Source organism: Lipophrys pholis (genome assembly GCF_963383615.2).
Source record: "Lipophrys pholis genome assembly, chromosome: 17".
Taxonomy (NCBI): domain Eukaryota; kingdom Metazoa; phylum Chordata; class Actinopteri; order Blenniiformes; family Blenniidae; genus Lipophrys; species Lipophrys pholis.
This window is the reverse complement of record NC_137643.1, coordinates 11,100,239-11,117,033: the sequence shown is the minus strand read 5'-3', so window position 1 is coordinate 11,117,033 and position 16,795 is coordinate 11,100,239. Positions and strand designations below refer to the sequence as shown.

At 43.1% G+C, this 16,795-nt stretch overlaps 1 protein-coding gene across 1 annotated transcript; it reads left to right on the top strand.

The window, feature by feature from the left end:
* The first annotated feature begins 6,330 nt into the window (after window positions 1-6,330).
* gmpr (guanosine monophosphate reductase) lies at window positions 6,331-13,188 on the top strand. Its single transcript, XM_080484315.1, has 9 exons — window positions 6,331-6,857; window positions 9,416-9,535; window positions 9,915-9,998; window positions 10,067-10,240; window positions 10,320-10,401; window positions 11,554-11,660; window positions 11,879-11,921; window positions 12,006-12,165; window positions 12,375-13,188. The coding sequence occupies exons 1-9, from the start codon at window positions 6,771-6,773 to the stop codon at window positions 12,556-12,558; spliced, it is 1,041 nt and encodes a 346-aa protein (XP_080340441.1). The 5' UTR covers window positions 6,331-6,770; the 3' UTR covers window positions 12,559-13,188.
* Window positions 13,189-16,795: the final 3,607 nt, after the last annotated feature.

Here is a 16,795-nt window from a genome sequence, read left to right as displayed (position 1 = left end):
GCAAAGCAGATTATCCAGCGAACAAATGTTATAATAAAAAAAAAAAAAAAGTGTTCAAGTCAAAGTGAAATTTCCACTTTTCTATTTAAATTAAACAAAAAAAAAAAGCAAATATAATGCAGTTGCTTACGATTCACAATGAATCATGTGAAAAAGATATTCCACCTTTTTATCAAAAACCAACCAGCTACTATACCCACCAGCAGGAGACGTTGCAGATGAGGGTTTTGAATGCAGCCCTTCTAATCATGATGAAGTAAAAGTCAGGACAGTGAGGAGGAAATGGGAGAGAAATATCTTGTTGGCTGTGGATTCTCATGTAGGAGCTTCAATATATTTACAAATTGGTGACCCTCTGCCTGTATTTCTACACTCTTCTGCTCTAAAATGCTATTTTTTATACACTGTACAGTTTCCGACATGCTGCTAACTAACCTCCCTCGGACTCACACTGTGGAAGATGGTACAAATCTCTAACTTATTTGATTCCAAAATCCTCAAATATATTGCCAATACTTACGCGTTTCTGATAAATTACAATCAGCTTCCTGAAATCTTCCAATAAGTAACTCTTTTGAAAATGAGTTGCACTAATTAACACAACGCTGAATTGGATCAAGCTTTAGGAACCCATATACAGGGGGAAAGTTGCACTGATGATCTGTTCTTCACTCTGTTGAACCTGCGAATGTCATCGATATTTATTTGATTTCTTCCGAGACTCTGGAGAGCAAATAGGATCCTGTCAACAAGGTCATAAAGTTTGAAGAATGGATTATGTGAAAGAAACTTCCTCTCTTCGTGGAGCTTTCAATACTTTCCAGATAAAATGGTAGATTGGTGGATTTACTGGGAATAGAGTGGACCGCGGTTACCATTCTTTATAAGATTGCTTATTAAATCTCTAAGGCTGAGTGAAATACCCACCAAGGCTGTACTACTGACGGCTCCAGCACCCCGTGTGGATTGTACACTGAAAGGTCAACCTGTCATTCGTCAATGTAAGGCAGGGAAAAAAGTACTTAAAGTTGAGCAGCCGGTGCTACAAGTAGGCTCTTGGTGTTGATTAAAATTGACAGAGACCAGTGAGCGGAGATTATTAACTCTGGGAGAACAAGTTAAGTACAGAAGCCATTGATTAGTCTGAGTTCTCCCTGACTTTCTGCGACCTTCCACATGAGAGCGTTTCTTTATTTCCTTCCCCTTTCCACTCTGTTTATTTGCTCTCAGGCATCTCCACCAGTAAAACTACCTCCCAAGGACACGGATGACAGCCGGGAGGGAGAGATGGACGGGGAAGAGCGCTTTGATTTCTCTCCAGCCGGTCAAGCAGAAGATCAGCATTACCTCGGGTTTACAAAACAACAACACAGGTGGGCTAATTAACAAAGTGCGGCTCTAGAAAGTTCAACTTTAACCTCGTCCTGGAAAATAGCAAACACAAAATGCTACGTGCAGTAATGCACACACCCCAGTGTGCACGGGAATCTGTGTCAAACACTAACAGGGACGAGATAATCATGTACTAGCAGCTCCAGCCTTGCCTCATCCTGACCTACTGACATGTAACTGGTGAACCCAAGTCCAGTAACAACAAGAGCAACGTGAAAACAGCTCAGGTAGCAGTTGGATGAGCTCTCAGGAAACAAAGACATTGACTCTTCTGAAAGGTGAAAATGTCTTGTAGCGAAATCTAGAAATCAATTGTTACAGTTTGCAACGGCCACACCTGTGTCCAGCAGTCTTTGCAAGTAGCTGACATTGAGTCATAAATGATCCATCAGAGATCTGTTGGAGTGAGAGGTTCTGTAATAGGTTCGCAGTCAGTGGGTTTATGACCCAAACCTGCAGCAGACAGCTTAACGGCAGGTTAAGGTTTAGAAAATACTGCTCGTGGAGCAGCGGTCTCATACATAAACGCTGAAGATCCTTCGGTTTTTAACATGGAAAACATTTTGTGCTGCAATTCATGAACCATGCTCCATAAATAAAGTCTGAATTTTGAAAATGGATGTTACCCACAGTTGGACTTCATTAGTAACAGAGCTGCTCTTGATTGTAATCAACTACTTTGGTTGATGCTGAGAATAACAATGACTCATTGTGGAACAGGCAGCTCTGCATAAAAGCTCAACGATTTAAAAATGCTGTCGATGTTTGTAATGATGAAATCCAGACAGATGATCCCCGACGCAACAGTTTTCAGCAGCCGGCTGAATATTTCCTGACTCGTTGTGTGGAGCACCTCCTTGTTCTCCACTGCTGCCAGCAGTGTTGAATCCCTTCGCAGCAGCATGCACTGAGTGAATGTCACGATTCTGTTTGGAATTAACTCTCATGGAAACATCTGCTCCATTTATCAGTGACTCGGTTGATATCTGCCCCAAATGCTCAGTGATGAAGAACCAAAGCTTCCAATAAACATCAAAATGTATCATTCACTGCTCCTCAGAAATCTGGTTTTATTTCTTCCAGTTCATCTGGCCAGTTCAAGTTTGTCCCTTCTTGCCTATCATACCACCTATGGCATTAGATATCAGTGCATGAAGAAGAAGACAATACAGTATTCATGAGGCCCCATGGAGACTGGTGCATGTAGAGAAATAGCAGCACAAGTAAACAAGCGCTCAGCCCCACAGCATGTCAAACCATATACCATATCTCTATATCTGAATAATTACCGTGGCCTCTTGCTGATATGAAATGGCCTTTCCCACACTTTCTCCCTGCAGTTTTCTGCCTGACGTGGGTATTTTTACTCTCGCTCTGTTTACGTGTTAATCACAGAGGAACCAAGAAGCAAAAAGCAGCACGCCGAGCTCGTCACTTTGAACGACACAACACAAAGCTGTGCGTCCGTCCCCGATGGACGAGCCTCGTCTTCATCTTTAGTTACCTGCGTGACGCCCGCACGAAATAAATAGAATTTCTTAGTTCTCATCATTTCAAGTTATGCCAGGAAAAGCTCATCAAAGATGCCCCCCCCCCCCCCCCTGCCATGTGGTTTTTCACATCTGCTCGGCCCAGTGACACATCGCCAAAGGAGACACGCCTCCTCTGAATGTGTCAACGCTTTAATGTCTTGCGGGTAAAACCCCACGTATCTTCTTGACGATCTTTATCAGCAAGTGAGAAATGAGAATACGGGGTGAGACGGTCCAGTCTATGGGTGTGTGCTCCGAGAAGTAAGAGAGGGGCGCAGACAAGCAAGGTTCTCTATACAGAGAATTAAAACGGCATCATTAACTAGGATTTGAGTCAAAATCAGATGGTGAATCCAAATGTTCCCCAAATTAAAATAACAAACAAGGCTGAAGTTGTAAAAATGTGCATACAGAAGGCTGCAGAAATCCCACGTCTTGAGAAGCATCACGTTTTCTCCTGATTAGAGCGATTGCAACTGAGGTTTGCACACATCTGCAACAAACAAAGTTGAGAGCAAAACATTGCGCAGAAACGTGGCTCTTGAAATGTACCTGTATTTTGTACCAGGGATGCATGTGTAATAAAATGAACTATCAACGGTCTGCACCTGGACAAATACGAGCATGAACAGCAGTCGCCACGTTACACATTCGTGATAAGCAGACGTATGTTTTCTCTGTCCAGACGAAGCCTCTTGTTGCACTTTCACCTATTTCTTTGCGTCAGCCTGGGACTTAAACATTCACCTGAGCCGGCAGCTGGTTGAGACGTGCTGACACAGTCTGCACAGCAGAATGTTCTTATCAGTTCTGTAAAGATTGTAAAGGGGCCGACCTGAAGTCTTATCGAGGGGTCAGTGTGACGTGCACCAGAAGGTTGAAGAGCAGCAGGTTTATAGCCACTTCAATCACTTTGTGTCTGACTCATCAGGTCGACACAATGAGGTGTAAAGTCAGAAGTCTGAGGGTCCAACTTCAGCTGTGGTCTAAGGATTTGTTTTGGCGTGGAAGACACTCTTTTCTTTTGGAAATTAGTCAATTTAATTAAAGTTAATTTAGAGGACTTTAGGCTTCTGTTGAGCGCACGCTTCCTGTCTTTGTTGCTCGTGGATCTCAATGGGCATTAACCTGTATTTATTATGATATGAAAAGGATCTGCTTGACATTTCGAAGGGTCAGACTTTGCTGGATGGCGCTTATCCAAACACACTTTGAGAATCCTTGCACAGTAAGCCCATCAGAGAGAGTGTATGAAGTCAGCGTGAGAGGCCCAAACTACAGATACATGAGAGGTGGAGCTGAAAGAGAACAAGCCATGCTGGGATAAGACTGATAAGATGTGCCGGTATGTTTTTCCACAAATAAACCTTACTCCAACTGGTTCTTTACTTTAGACCAGGGCTTTTCAAAGTGAATCAATCATCTTTCAAAACCATGGTCATCACGCAAAACTGATTCTCGTAGATGTTTATGATTTCTTAATCACCAGCCATCCTGTATTGAGTACTTTCCCTTTAAGGCCATGCTATCCACACTGTGGCACTTCTGCTTCCCTAGTATTTTGAATAAAGGCCATTCTCTTGAACTAAAGCCTCTCCACACAGTCACACTGACACTTAACATAAATAAAGGCGATCCATATTGCCTCCGGCTGCACATAAATACCACAAAGAGACATGTTGTTGCCAGGAAACACTTGAAGGAGAGTTTTGACCTCAGAGATTATTCTGCTCCTCATGTGGAGTCCGTTTTCTGGAACGACGCTGACATCTAGTGGTCACTCTGTTAATTTGCAGAAGATGGTTGCTACAAAACTAACGAAACCTTCTGAATCTGGTTTTAGACTTACAAAATAGTATTTATTGGTATAAATTAGGTGTTTGGTTCTACAACAGCTTCTCGCCTGTAGATGATAGGATATTTTTAATGCCCCCGTGTGGATTTTTCTTTCAGCAAACTGCAAATATTATGACTAATTTATATCTTTTTATCATATAAAAATAATACTAATGCAGATGTCCTCTCAAGCGACAGTCTATTCCAAGATAACAATGCCGTATTTACATAAGTATTAAATGCTTTATTAAATAAGAATAAATGTAAAACTGTGAGTTGATCTTGGTTGCGGGATTAAAATCTTATAAGTGTAAATTTTCTGACAAGCAAGTGAAGAATCAAAGGGGAATTCATATCAAATAAGATAAGGCATGACACAATTTTAGTGGGAGAGTCATTGAAGACACCACGGGAAACAGTGTGTTTGTTTGTGTTTTTTTGAAGCTGGCATAAGTCTCAGCCTCACATGAGCTGCAATGATTGTAAGTTTAACACTCTTTGACTTTTCTTTGGTACGTTTAGTGGAAATAAAGTGAAATCAGAACCAAGACAAAACCAACAGAAGCATTTGAGGCAAAAGAAACAAGTAAAATCAAGAAACCTCAAAAACACATTGAATCGCATGACAAATCATTGTTTGTTGAGTCGAGGTGACAATTTAATAAGTATCGTCAGCAAGCTTTTAAACTATTTTATTTTTCTACATTTGTCAATGTTTTCTCATTTTTACATCTCTCTCTATTAGACACTTGAGACTGAACGTTACTAGTTACTTCTTTATAAAGTGATCAAGGTACTTTACAAGTTACTGAAAATGAAAAATAAGTACTCTTTTGCTACTTGGAAATGTACCTCTTGTGTTACTTTGGGGGTTGCACGGTGGAGTGTTGGTTAGCGCTCTCGCCTCATGGGCTCATATTACAGGCTGGGCCCTCCTGTGTGGCGTTTGCATGTTCTCCCTGTGTGTGCATGAGGAGAGTCTAATGAAAGATTCACTCACTGGGTTCTGCTGAAGATACAAATCCATTATCTGTAGGAAGTCTCATGGGCTTGCAGGATTCAGTCATATCTAGAAAGAAAGAAAAGTATAAAGTAATGGCAGAAAGAAGCAGGTACAGCAAAGCAGTTAAACTACTATTTCAAAAATGTTCGCGAAAATGCAGTAAACGCTGCTTGAGACATCACATGTACTGATACTATACATCTTTAGTTAGATCAGGATCGGAGAGGAGCTCCTGTGCCAAAGAAGAGGAGCGTGATGCAATAGTAACTGTAAAGATGACAACTTTGCATGACATTAGACGGAACAAGGTCATTAAAGGTTCAGTAATTCTAAGTGACTAATTTCATACTGGTAATCCACCAAAGTGGATTACTTCACAGTGAGGCATTACCTGATGGTGTGTTCGTGACTCTCTTTGCATCTTCCCGCCTCCCAGTAGTGAAGGGAGCAATGCCCCAACTGGACAGCAGGTGTGCTCTTCAGCACTGCAGCACACACACACACCACTGCAGTGCCACCATGTATTTGTGTGTGTGTGTGTGTGTGTGTGTGTGTGTGTGTGTGTGTGTGTGTGTGTGTGTGTGTGTGTGTGTGTGTGTGTGTGTGTGTGTGTGTGTGTGTGTGTGTGTGTGTGTGTATGCGTCAGCAGATGGGACAGCCCGGCGTGCCTGCCTGAGCAGCCACTGCTGCTCCTGCCACTCTTCTGAAGGCGAGGGGGGAGAGAGACCAGGCTGGAAGAGAGGAGGGAGAAGGAGGGTCAGGGGGATAGGAAGAAAGAGGGAGAGAGAGGGGGGGGGGAGAGAGAGTCCAGGCCCAAATAAAGCCATGGGGGCCGGGGCTGGGCTGGGCCCCCTTCTGCTATAAATACGCTGGCCGCCTGGAGGTTCGGGTTTGGTGGTTGGGGCTTGGGACCGGTGGCCATCACTGCTGCTGCAGTCTTCCTCAGAGGAGGCTCCTCCGCATACTCTCCATCCTCATCCTGGGCATCACTCTTCTCTGCATCCAAGATGCCTCGAGTGGACGCGGACCTCAAGCTGGACTTTAAAGATGTCCTCTTCAGACCCAAGAGGAGCAGCCTGAAGAGTCGCTCAGAGGTCGGTGCTGTTAATTACTTTTAATGCAATTCGAGTGCACAGTTCAATCAGCCGTGGGGCCGGAGCTCTCAGGAGGAGCGTGGTCAGTTCACTGTTGCATTCAGGAAGTACAAGCACGCTTATGTGGTGGGTGACGCAACAGAAGGATGTTAACTGTTTATACGTGGTGGGCCTCTTAACTCTGCTTCTCTCTGGTTATCATAATCAAAGCTGATGAATGGGAGTACGTTGCTGCAGAGCAGCAGCGGCAGCGACATTCACGATCCCTTTAATCTTGACAGGATGTTTCTTTGAAGGTGAAACGCGCACACACAGTGTAATTCTATATTTGTCATGTTTTATGTAAGACATCAGGTGTTCGCTGCCTTTATACTTTGCTGGGCTCAGAATCTGGCCTCAATGGTCACGTAACAGTGGCATGACCTTTCAAAAGGTGACTCAAAACAAGTCAACCAGACACATTTGTATGTAATAACTGAGCACAAACTAAATGGAAAAAAAAGAAAATGAGAGACTGACAGGTTTAAAAGCCAATTAAATCTCGATGTTAATTAAAAAGTATAAATGGAAGCACAGGCTCCTCTGTCCAGCATTGCTTGACCTTTGACAGCGTCGCAGTCGTGCCTTCATACCGTCCTCGACTTGACGATGCATTACTGGATGTGGAAACGGGGCCGAGCCACGATGGCGATACCGGGACGGTCTGGTGGCTCTGGATCAAGGAGGGTGGGAAGTGGAAACGAGTGGGAGTGAGTCGGCCTCGCCGAGCGGCGGAGAGCAACATGAGACGTCATAGGACATTTCTCAGAAAACTTGTTTAAAAATAGGACAAGTGTGTGTTACAGGAGAGCAGACTACATTCCAGCTGCCTCTGGGAAATCAGCATAGCATCATCACGTGTGTGTGTGTGTGTGTGTATCTGTTTCTTTTTTTCCCTAACCTATTATCAACCTCCTCTATTGCTATTAAGAAGGGAGTTTAATGTGTCAGAACATAGAATTCTGACCTCCTGAATGACAAGTATTTCTTGATGTAAATCTGTAAAACAGTCTATTAGAGTAGGAAATCAATCCAAACCCAATGCAAATCAACAACTAATCAATGGCACTTTATCTTAAAGTTTCTCATATTGCAGGTGGTTATAAATCCCAGCAATCCTGCGTAACTGAGCCCAGCAGACCAATCTGTCATATTCTGCTGTTATTCACTAAAGTCCACTGCAAGTCATGAGTCAGCACTTTGCACTGCAATAAGGCCCATATTGATTTGCCGCAGTAACATGGAAATGCACCGCTGGTCTCACCTTCCCTCCTCCTTCATATCTCTTCTTTCTTTCTACTCTATACTTTCTACTCACTTGAAGAAGTTCAGGAATAATTCCTGTCATAACTGCACTCAGGAAAAGCGCCCAGCGTTACGTAAAAGGTGTTAATTCAAAAGCTGTTTCAATGAACACCTCAGAGGTGCTTTCACACTGTTTCGTTTTTATTAAGAGGCTTCTCAGCTACTGTCTAACAAACACATTTGACATGACTTGCTACCTAAAAGGTATTCACATTTTCCATGTGCTGTATATCTGCGTAAAACTGTTTGTAGATGTGAATTTAAGACAGTTGTGACAGTCTGTCCTCTGTGTTTGGAGCCTGGTGATGCTGAAATGCATAAAGCGGTGTAGAAGATGAATGAATGGACATACAGACTGAAGTTTGTCATTAAGAGTAATATCAGACGGAATGAAGCCGTGGAAACAAAATGAGTGAGTTGAAAACCCACTGGACATAGAGAGTGATTTTTTGTTTTTTTTAAACAAATCAATGCATTGACTTGTGTGATGACCACACAAAAACACTTGAATGCCACAATCCATGCAGATTATCGTGTTACAGTAAGAGAAGCATCATTACTACCACACAGTTCTGTATCTGCAGTCCCGTTTAAGAATTCGAGTGTCTCTGCAAAACTTTCTTCACATTTGGGGGGGGGGGGGGGTCCGTTTACACGACGCCCGTGTGCGGATGCACTGTATCTGCTAAATTTGTAATCCGGCTCCCAAAGTGGGAAGATTCTGTCACGGTCACGAATCCCTCCTGCAGATACTGTATGAGGCTACGGCGCCTGTTACTGCGCATGCGCAACGCTCCCTCCTCCCTCCTGTTCGTCCAGTTGTAAACAAACAAGGCGGCCGCGTAGTGGTACGACTGGCGGTCCATATTCTAGTTTTATCGTCCATATCAGTAGTTTAATAGTTGAGACTCACCCCTGACAGCATCCGATGCGTCATCAGCCCATGCGGATGCCGAGTGCTCTCCATTTTCTTCACGTTTATAGTGTGTTGTTCTCTGCACACACGTCTGTGTAGTTTCATTACAAAATCAAGCAACAGCGCCCTCCAGTGGCCCGGAATACTAACTTCATCGTTGTCTCTGTGTCCGCTGCTGCAGTGTAAACGCACTCCTTTTTTTTTTTTTTTAAAGGGATTAGGTGTTGTCACGTGAAACATTGTCATGTAAACAAGGCACTACTAATTATCCCCCCCCCCCCCCCCCCCCCCCCCCCAGGTGGACCTCCAGAGGACCTTCACATTCCGCAACTCCAAGCACACTTACACTGGCATCCCCGTCATCGCCGCCAACATGGACACAACAGGGACATTTGAGATGGCGCAGGTCCTCAGCAAAGTGAGTCAAGGATGGTGGATTAAAAACTAAGACCTATTACGCCCAGTGATTAATAAATCACAATAATAACAATTTTGTAATTATTGCGGTGAATGTCTAATATAAAATGTAGGGTCATGTTGAAATGAAACATGATATTTTAAGGCTATAAACCTCAGCAGTTTGAATTATAACCTATTTCGACCGTTTTTAAATGAAGGATTAAATGGTTCTGATAATAAGGAACCTTCATTATTTGTGGTTGGAATTGAGACATTTTGATTGGTTGAAGGATGAAATGTCACATTAAAATTAAAATGAAGTGTTAAAATGTATGCATTCCTGTTCATGGATATGTTTTATATACTGGCACTGACTTTGTGTCTCTCTCTGTCCTCAGCACACCCTTTTCACAGCCATTCACAAACACTATTCAGTAGAAGACTGGAAGAACTTCGCTGCTACTCACCCAGACTGTTTAGAGGTACGGCCACACATATTTATCTGTGTATCTATTCCCCCACTCAAGGGACTTATGATTTTCTCCCCCAGCATGTGGCTACTAGTTCAGGCAGCGGGACTGCTGATCTGGAGAAGTTGTGCGCCATCTTGGAAGCTGTCCCTGCCCTCAAGTACATCTGTCTGGACGTGGCCAACGGCTACTCCGAGTACTTTGTGGAGTTTGTCAAGACTGTCAGAGGGAAGTTCCCCAAACACACCATCATGGTAAGAAGAAAAAAAAAAAAAAAAACCATGCTTCACCTTGACAGAGAGCGTTCTGGGGTTAATGTCGTCTGTCTTGCAGGCCGGTAACGTTGTAACAGGAGAGATGGTGGAGGAGCTCATCCTCTCCGGGGCTGACATCATCAAAGTGGGCATCGGACCAGGTCGGTACCTGCGAATAGAGAAAGAGCTGCACAGGCCTGCACGAGAGAGAAACATGCATGACCCACAAAGACAGGGATATTATAGAACTGTGGAGCACGGATGGGAAACTCTGACTTATGGGCCACAAATTGAATTCCATATGAAAATGATCATATGGTTGTTATAGACTTGTTTCACCTTAAAATAACTTTACAGTAGTTATTAGATCCAAATGAGGTTAAAAGACCTTCCTTCCGGTTACCCTCCTTTCCTGTAACACACTCTGTACCCTCCTGCAGGTTACTGGAGTTTATACCTCTCGGGTTAATGTAGAGCAAGCAGGACATGGTTTTTTATTGTAGGAAATCAGCTGATTACTATAAAACAGTTTACAGCCACAAGTATGTCTCACTCAATTTTACGGTCAGTCCGTTTCTCAGCGTTGTCTCCTGCTTTTGGCCCAGAAACACTGTGTGACTTTGTTTGTTGTGTTCTGACAAGAAATGTCTTTGTGTTTTATGAACTTGTTTTAATTAAAAGCATCTCGTTGAAATGAAACACGATATCTTAAGGCTATAAACCTCAGCAGTTTGTGTTCGTGTCAATGAATCCATCTTCTATACAGTTTAACTAAACTCAAGGTTGCAGGATTAAGTGCTGTCAAGTTTCTATCTGGAAGAGAGCAACAATTTGTTTAATTGAGGTGTTTAGAAATTACTTTTCACTCTTTAACTTAAATACACAACTTCTTTACCAAAGTTTCTCCCTGAATTGTAGTGACAGTAGAGTGCAGCGCTGCCATCTTCCCTTCATTATAGATTATACTGTGGCTCTGTGTTTGTTCCATTATCAATGTGATCCTGAGTCATATTCATTCCTCTCAGTACTAATTCTCCCAGTCATAACCAAAATATTCAATTGACGCCTCTCGAATCCGCCTGTCTTGTCTCCTTTATCAACACTTTCACTCTTTTCATCTGTTTTGCATTATGGGAAGATAAAACACGTTCACATTCAGGTTTAAATTGGTCTTAATGGAGCATGTGTTGACACCCAAATCAATAAACCGAGATTGGAACTAGTGAGGAACCATTTTAAAGGAAAAAAGCTCTTCATATTTCCGAGAGAAAATGTCCACTAAGATAGATCTTGTTGTGCTCTGTGTGTTGCAGGCTCCGTGTGCACGACGAGGATTAAGACCGGGGTGGGCTACCCGCAGCTCAGCGCTGTGATAGAGTGTGCAGACTCGGCCCACGGACTCAAAGGACACATCATCTCTGTGAGCAAAAGACTTTATAGGAAGCGCATTTATGTTGGTGTTTGTAGAAGTTTACCTTTTATCAGCTGGGGATTCCGTTTTCCAGTTACAAAAACATTAAATGCAGCCAGGAGAGATCATTAGTCTTCTCGCGCTGTTGGAAGACCTTTCTCGTCAATTTGTCCCCATAGAACTATGACATATAACATAGGGCTGTGTTGCGTGTCTTCTCCGTTAAGGACGGCGGCTGCAGTTGCCCAGGAGACGTCGCCAAGGCCTTTGGTAAGTAACACGCCTAGAATTTTGTTCCTCTCCTTGTGTTCATCTGCACATCTTCACCACCCATGAAAACTCACTCCCCTTCAGGTGCCGGAGCTGACTTTGTCATGATGGGGGGAATGCTCGCCGGCCACGACCAGTGCACCGGAGAGGTCATCGAGAAGAACGGAAAGAAGTACAAGCTCTTCTACGGCATGAGCTCTGACACGGCCATGAAGAAATATGTCGGCGGAGTGGCTGAGTACAGGTGAGAAGCTCAGGGCTGCAGTAACTTTACTGTTCATGTTTGGTTTTTCTCATAATGGTCCAGAAGATTTATCAAGATTTCACTGGGAAAAAAAAAAAAGGGCAATATTTTGAAAACTCCCCACACAAATGTGTTTCATGTTTGAATGTCCATGGCAGTAACCTCTATACGTCTTATTTCTATTGCTGTTTATTGTCTCTGTCTTTCAGGGCGTCTGAGGGGAGGACGGTGGAGGTCCCCTACAGAGGAGACGTGGAAAACACCATCCGTGACGTGCTGGGGGGGCTCCGCTCCACCTGCACCTACGTGGGCGCCGCCAAACTCAAAGAGCTGAGCAGGAGAACCACCTTCATCCGCGTCACGCAACAGTCCAGCCAAATGTTCTCTTGTTAGGGGGGAATGCACTTCTCAATGTTTTTAAGTTTTCGGAGAACAAAAAAAGAATGATAATAAAAAATATCCTTTAACCTGTGTCTGTATGCCAGTGGAGACTTTTCCTCTTCTTTTGTCGTACCAGGAATCAGCAGGAACGTGGAGGAACAGTTCTGCCGCCATGTCTTTCACAGTGAATACTCAAATCGGTACGCAATATTCAGAGACTTGTCACCAGGAAATAAAGAACATGCTGCAATAAAGTGCATGCAGAACCCCCTGCTGCTTTTCCTCAGTGACGTGGATCATTTTGGAAAGCTTGTGAATGGGTGTGTGAATGTGATCAGATAGCCAGTCTTGGCGCTCGCTCAGCTCGTCTGATAACACACAACCGACGACGCAGGTGTAATGACGTGACGGCTTCAACTTGTGATATTATTTCCCTTAATTAATATAACTCTTAAATTACTGCCATGGATTTTGGACTCATTAGACGATGCCATTTAAGTTACAGGAGCTTGTTGTAGCAGAAGGTCACCAGGTGGAGACAATCACACTCACACAGGTGAAGCACATCAGGGCAGGAGGAGGGAGGGTCGAGGAGCCTGAATCTCTAAATAACCCATGAAATTAAATGTGGATGTGAACAATTGTTGGATTTACATGATTACAGTCTAATAATCTACAGAGCTACACCATTTGCTGCTTTTACAAAGCTTTATCGACATTTACTACATGATGTTTCAAGTGTGTGGCTTTTTTTGTGTCTCTTTTCTTAAAATAGGAGAGGGTGAAAATACTAGAAACACCCCTCTATATGCAACTCAACACCACTGCAAATTACAACCAGTGAACTGGAAATATTGTTAAAGTTAATGCCCGTGCTCACTTCATGTCAAATTGAATATTTGTAAAAGCAGAATTTGGGGGATTTAGTCCAGTGAGTGTTTCTCGTGCTAAAGGCACAATGTCAGCTCCGCTTTATTGTGAATGAGTCGAGTTGTACCTATTTTAACACGACTGATCCGACCTTTTATCGGTAAAAACTGACATTTATGGTTATTCTGAACAATAGAAGCTGCAACTTCTGGATTTTGAGTTTTGTTCCTGCAGCCAAACCGTTCCATTGTCAGGTGGTCGGTGTCGATCACAGCTGGTTTTCCACAAGAAGAGAAGTGGATTGCAGCATCGCATCACGTACCTGAGGCGGTGACACCAGACACTAACCTTCTCCCACGTGTTTCTCTCAGCACAGCCGTGGCATTGTGGCCTCTTGGTGACATGAAGCTGCCGTGAAAAGGCGCCGGCACAGATGAAGAATAACGAAACTTCAGTCACACCTGAAATGCAGAAGTTGTTTCTGTCGCACTGAGGTGGAGATTTGTTCCCGAGAAACTGAAACAGCAGAGGGTCTGAGAGCTGCTATTTTCACTCATCGTTCAGAACAAATGATGAACTGATTGTCCTGAGGGGAACTACACTTTTACTTGTTTTAATTTCAGCTGTGTTTGTTCTCAGGTAAAGAAATGTGTTGCTTTTCTCAGATAAAGCCAGTTTAACGCTCACGTCTAACTGGAAGGAGAGAAAAAAAAAACCCTCCCCTTATGTGTAGCAGCTTTGAAGTAAATCAATTAATTACTGGATTAAATCTACGATTTTGAATTAAGAAACTTATTTTAATACTTAAGTGAGCCTTAAGGCAGATTAACGTTGATGTCATAAAACACTTACTGGTAAATGTACAAAGTTATCTTTCTTCCTGAATAAAACATTAATGTAATGTGAAAAGTACCATCGTTCACAATTTTATTGCACATATTCAGAAATATTTACACTTTTTATGGGAGGTGAGAGGTCATTTTAAAGGGCCCCCTTAATGTGTTTGCTTAGGGGCAAAGTGCAGTGCTGCATTCCGCCACTAGAGGGAGCTAACCTGCTAACTGCTCAGGACCTGAAAAAACAATTATAAGATGTGTAACTTTGCGCTGGGCATGAGTGGAGGGTTTGTGTGACTCTTTATTGAGTGCCTTGAGGTGTGTTTAAGTGTTGCCATTAAAAAAAAAACAACACAAGCGGGGCATTTATTCCAGATATGCCAAGGATTCATTTTCTTTTTCAAAGAGGTGCATTTGTACAGATGCCAAATACATACACCGACAGGGTTTCTCCGTTGCTATAGAGGGAAGGGGTGGTGAGACACAGGGACTTGGTGAGTACAATATAGTACAAACAAGTTGGCTGGGGCCTGTTGCAGCCCCCCCTGCAGGCCAGACTGTCCGTGCAGGTCCGTGCTGATGTCCAGTTCTCTACGCGGCCAAGTAAGTTTCAGTTTAGTTGTACTTGGATGGTGCCGGTGTGAGCAGAGAGACATCCCGACAGACTGGCTGCGAGCCGAGTGTTCAGAGCAGGGGGGAGGAATCAACACAGCCCCAGCTGACAGACAAGCTCCGCCCCCTCCGTGGCAGTGGGCAGGGTCAGAGGTCAGGAAGTGAACGTCCCGTCCCCTGCTGAAGCGTTTTTGTCGCCGTGCACACAGCGGCGGCTGACCACAAGACGTTCAGGACACTGAAGAGTCGTCCGAGCCATCTCCAGCATAATACACATTATATCATAATAATAATTTATAGTTAATTGTCAATATTGACAGTTGTTAATCATCAAATCAATTCAAATATCAAAGTATATGTAATAAATTGACATATCTTGTAACCCATGTCAAACAGCCCACTACGCAAACTGATTGGGGTGAAACTAAACTGTTAAGTGGGCATCTACACATTTTTTTTTGTTTTCGTTTTTTTTGTTTTTCTTTCTGCCTGAGTTGGTTATCCAGCGCTATGGACGAGACATCATACAATAAAAAATAAAAATAAAAATTAATGAAAAACAAAGTGGAATCCTGATTGAATTCTGTTCACTTTTAAAACACAACAAAGTGCCCCAAAAAAAAGAAGAAAAAACAACCCAACATCCTTTTTGCAAAATGAAAGTACAAACATCAAGAAACACAGAGCACACTTTTTTTTTTTTTATGATCAAAAAGTCAAAGCTCACACACCAACATTCATTTTATTTGTCAAGTTGTGCAAGAAGCCAATTTCTTAAAAAAAAAAAGAAGAAAAAAAAGATGACATTAGCAGTGTTCCTCCAGCGAGGAAGCTTGTCATAAAAACTTAACAATGACACATTCTCTACATAGTTTTAAGTCCCCTGACATTATATTGAGTGCTACAAGGAGACCGAAAACAGAAAAAGCTCCTGCACCAAAAATTAACGCAAACAAAGCGGGAGGTTTGGACGCTCCGTTTTCACCGAGCCCAACCGAACCGAGCGGCGCCGCCGGAAAACCTTTCTGCTAAATTAGAGCGCGAGAGCGCGAACCCAAAAACTTGAATCGTCGGCGCGGCTTGGCCGGTGTGCGGCCGGGAAACACATCAAGCAAACCTCAACACAAGAAAAGAAGGGATGCTTTCCACGAGAAAAAAAAAAAAGGTTTTCCTACACGAAAAGAACCAAGGAATCACCTAACACCTCGGCCCGTTGGACCCAAGAACGCGCCGGGCGCCAAGTGAGATGGAGCACAGACAGATTAACACGACGATACGGCAAGGTGATGTGCAAAAAACTTGAGCCATCTCTTCTCTTTTTCTTTAATATTCACCCCCTTATTTTTTTCATTCTCTCTGTCTGTTTTGAATGAATGTTACCCCCCCAGGACGGGTACCGGTCTGAAACAGAGGGGTTAGACCTATAACCCATCCTAGGATTAGAAAGTGCTGAAACATTATCAAGTCTTTTACATCTACTTACATGTGCATCTCTGTTGGTTGGTTGTTGTTCTTTTTTTTTTTTTTCAAATTGTTTTTTTTTTCATTTTTTTCATTTGCTTTTTCTTTTTTTTTACAAAAAAAAAGTGGTCCCCACTAGCAATGAGGTTTCTTTTTCCTGTGGGTCTCACCGTGAACCGTTGAGGGTCAGGGTTTATGATCTCACAGACAGTTAGAGGAGAAAACACTCCGCTTCACACACACACACACACACACGCGCGCGAACACACACACACATTTTAACATAAAGTATATAAGCGCACACACACGTTACACTCATGACACATAGTGCAGACTCACACAACTTAGGAAGGCCACAAGGACAAAAAGGGAGAGAGAGAGAGAGAGAGAGAGAGAGAGAGAGAGAGAGAGAGTGAGAGAGTTACAGGACATCTCTTTCTTGGGATTTGTTTCTCTTCACAACCATCCTG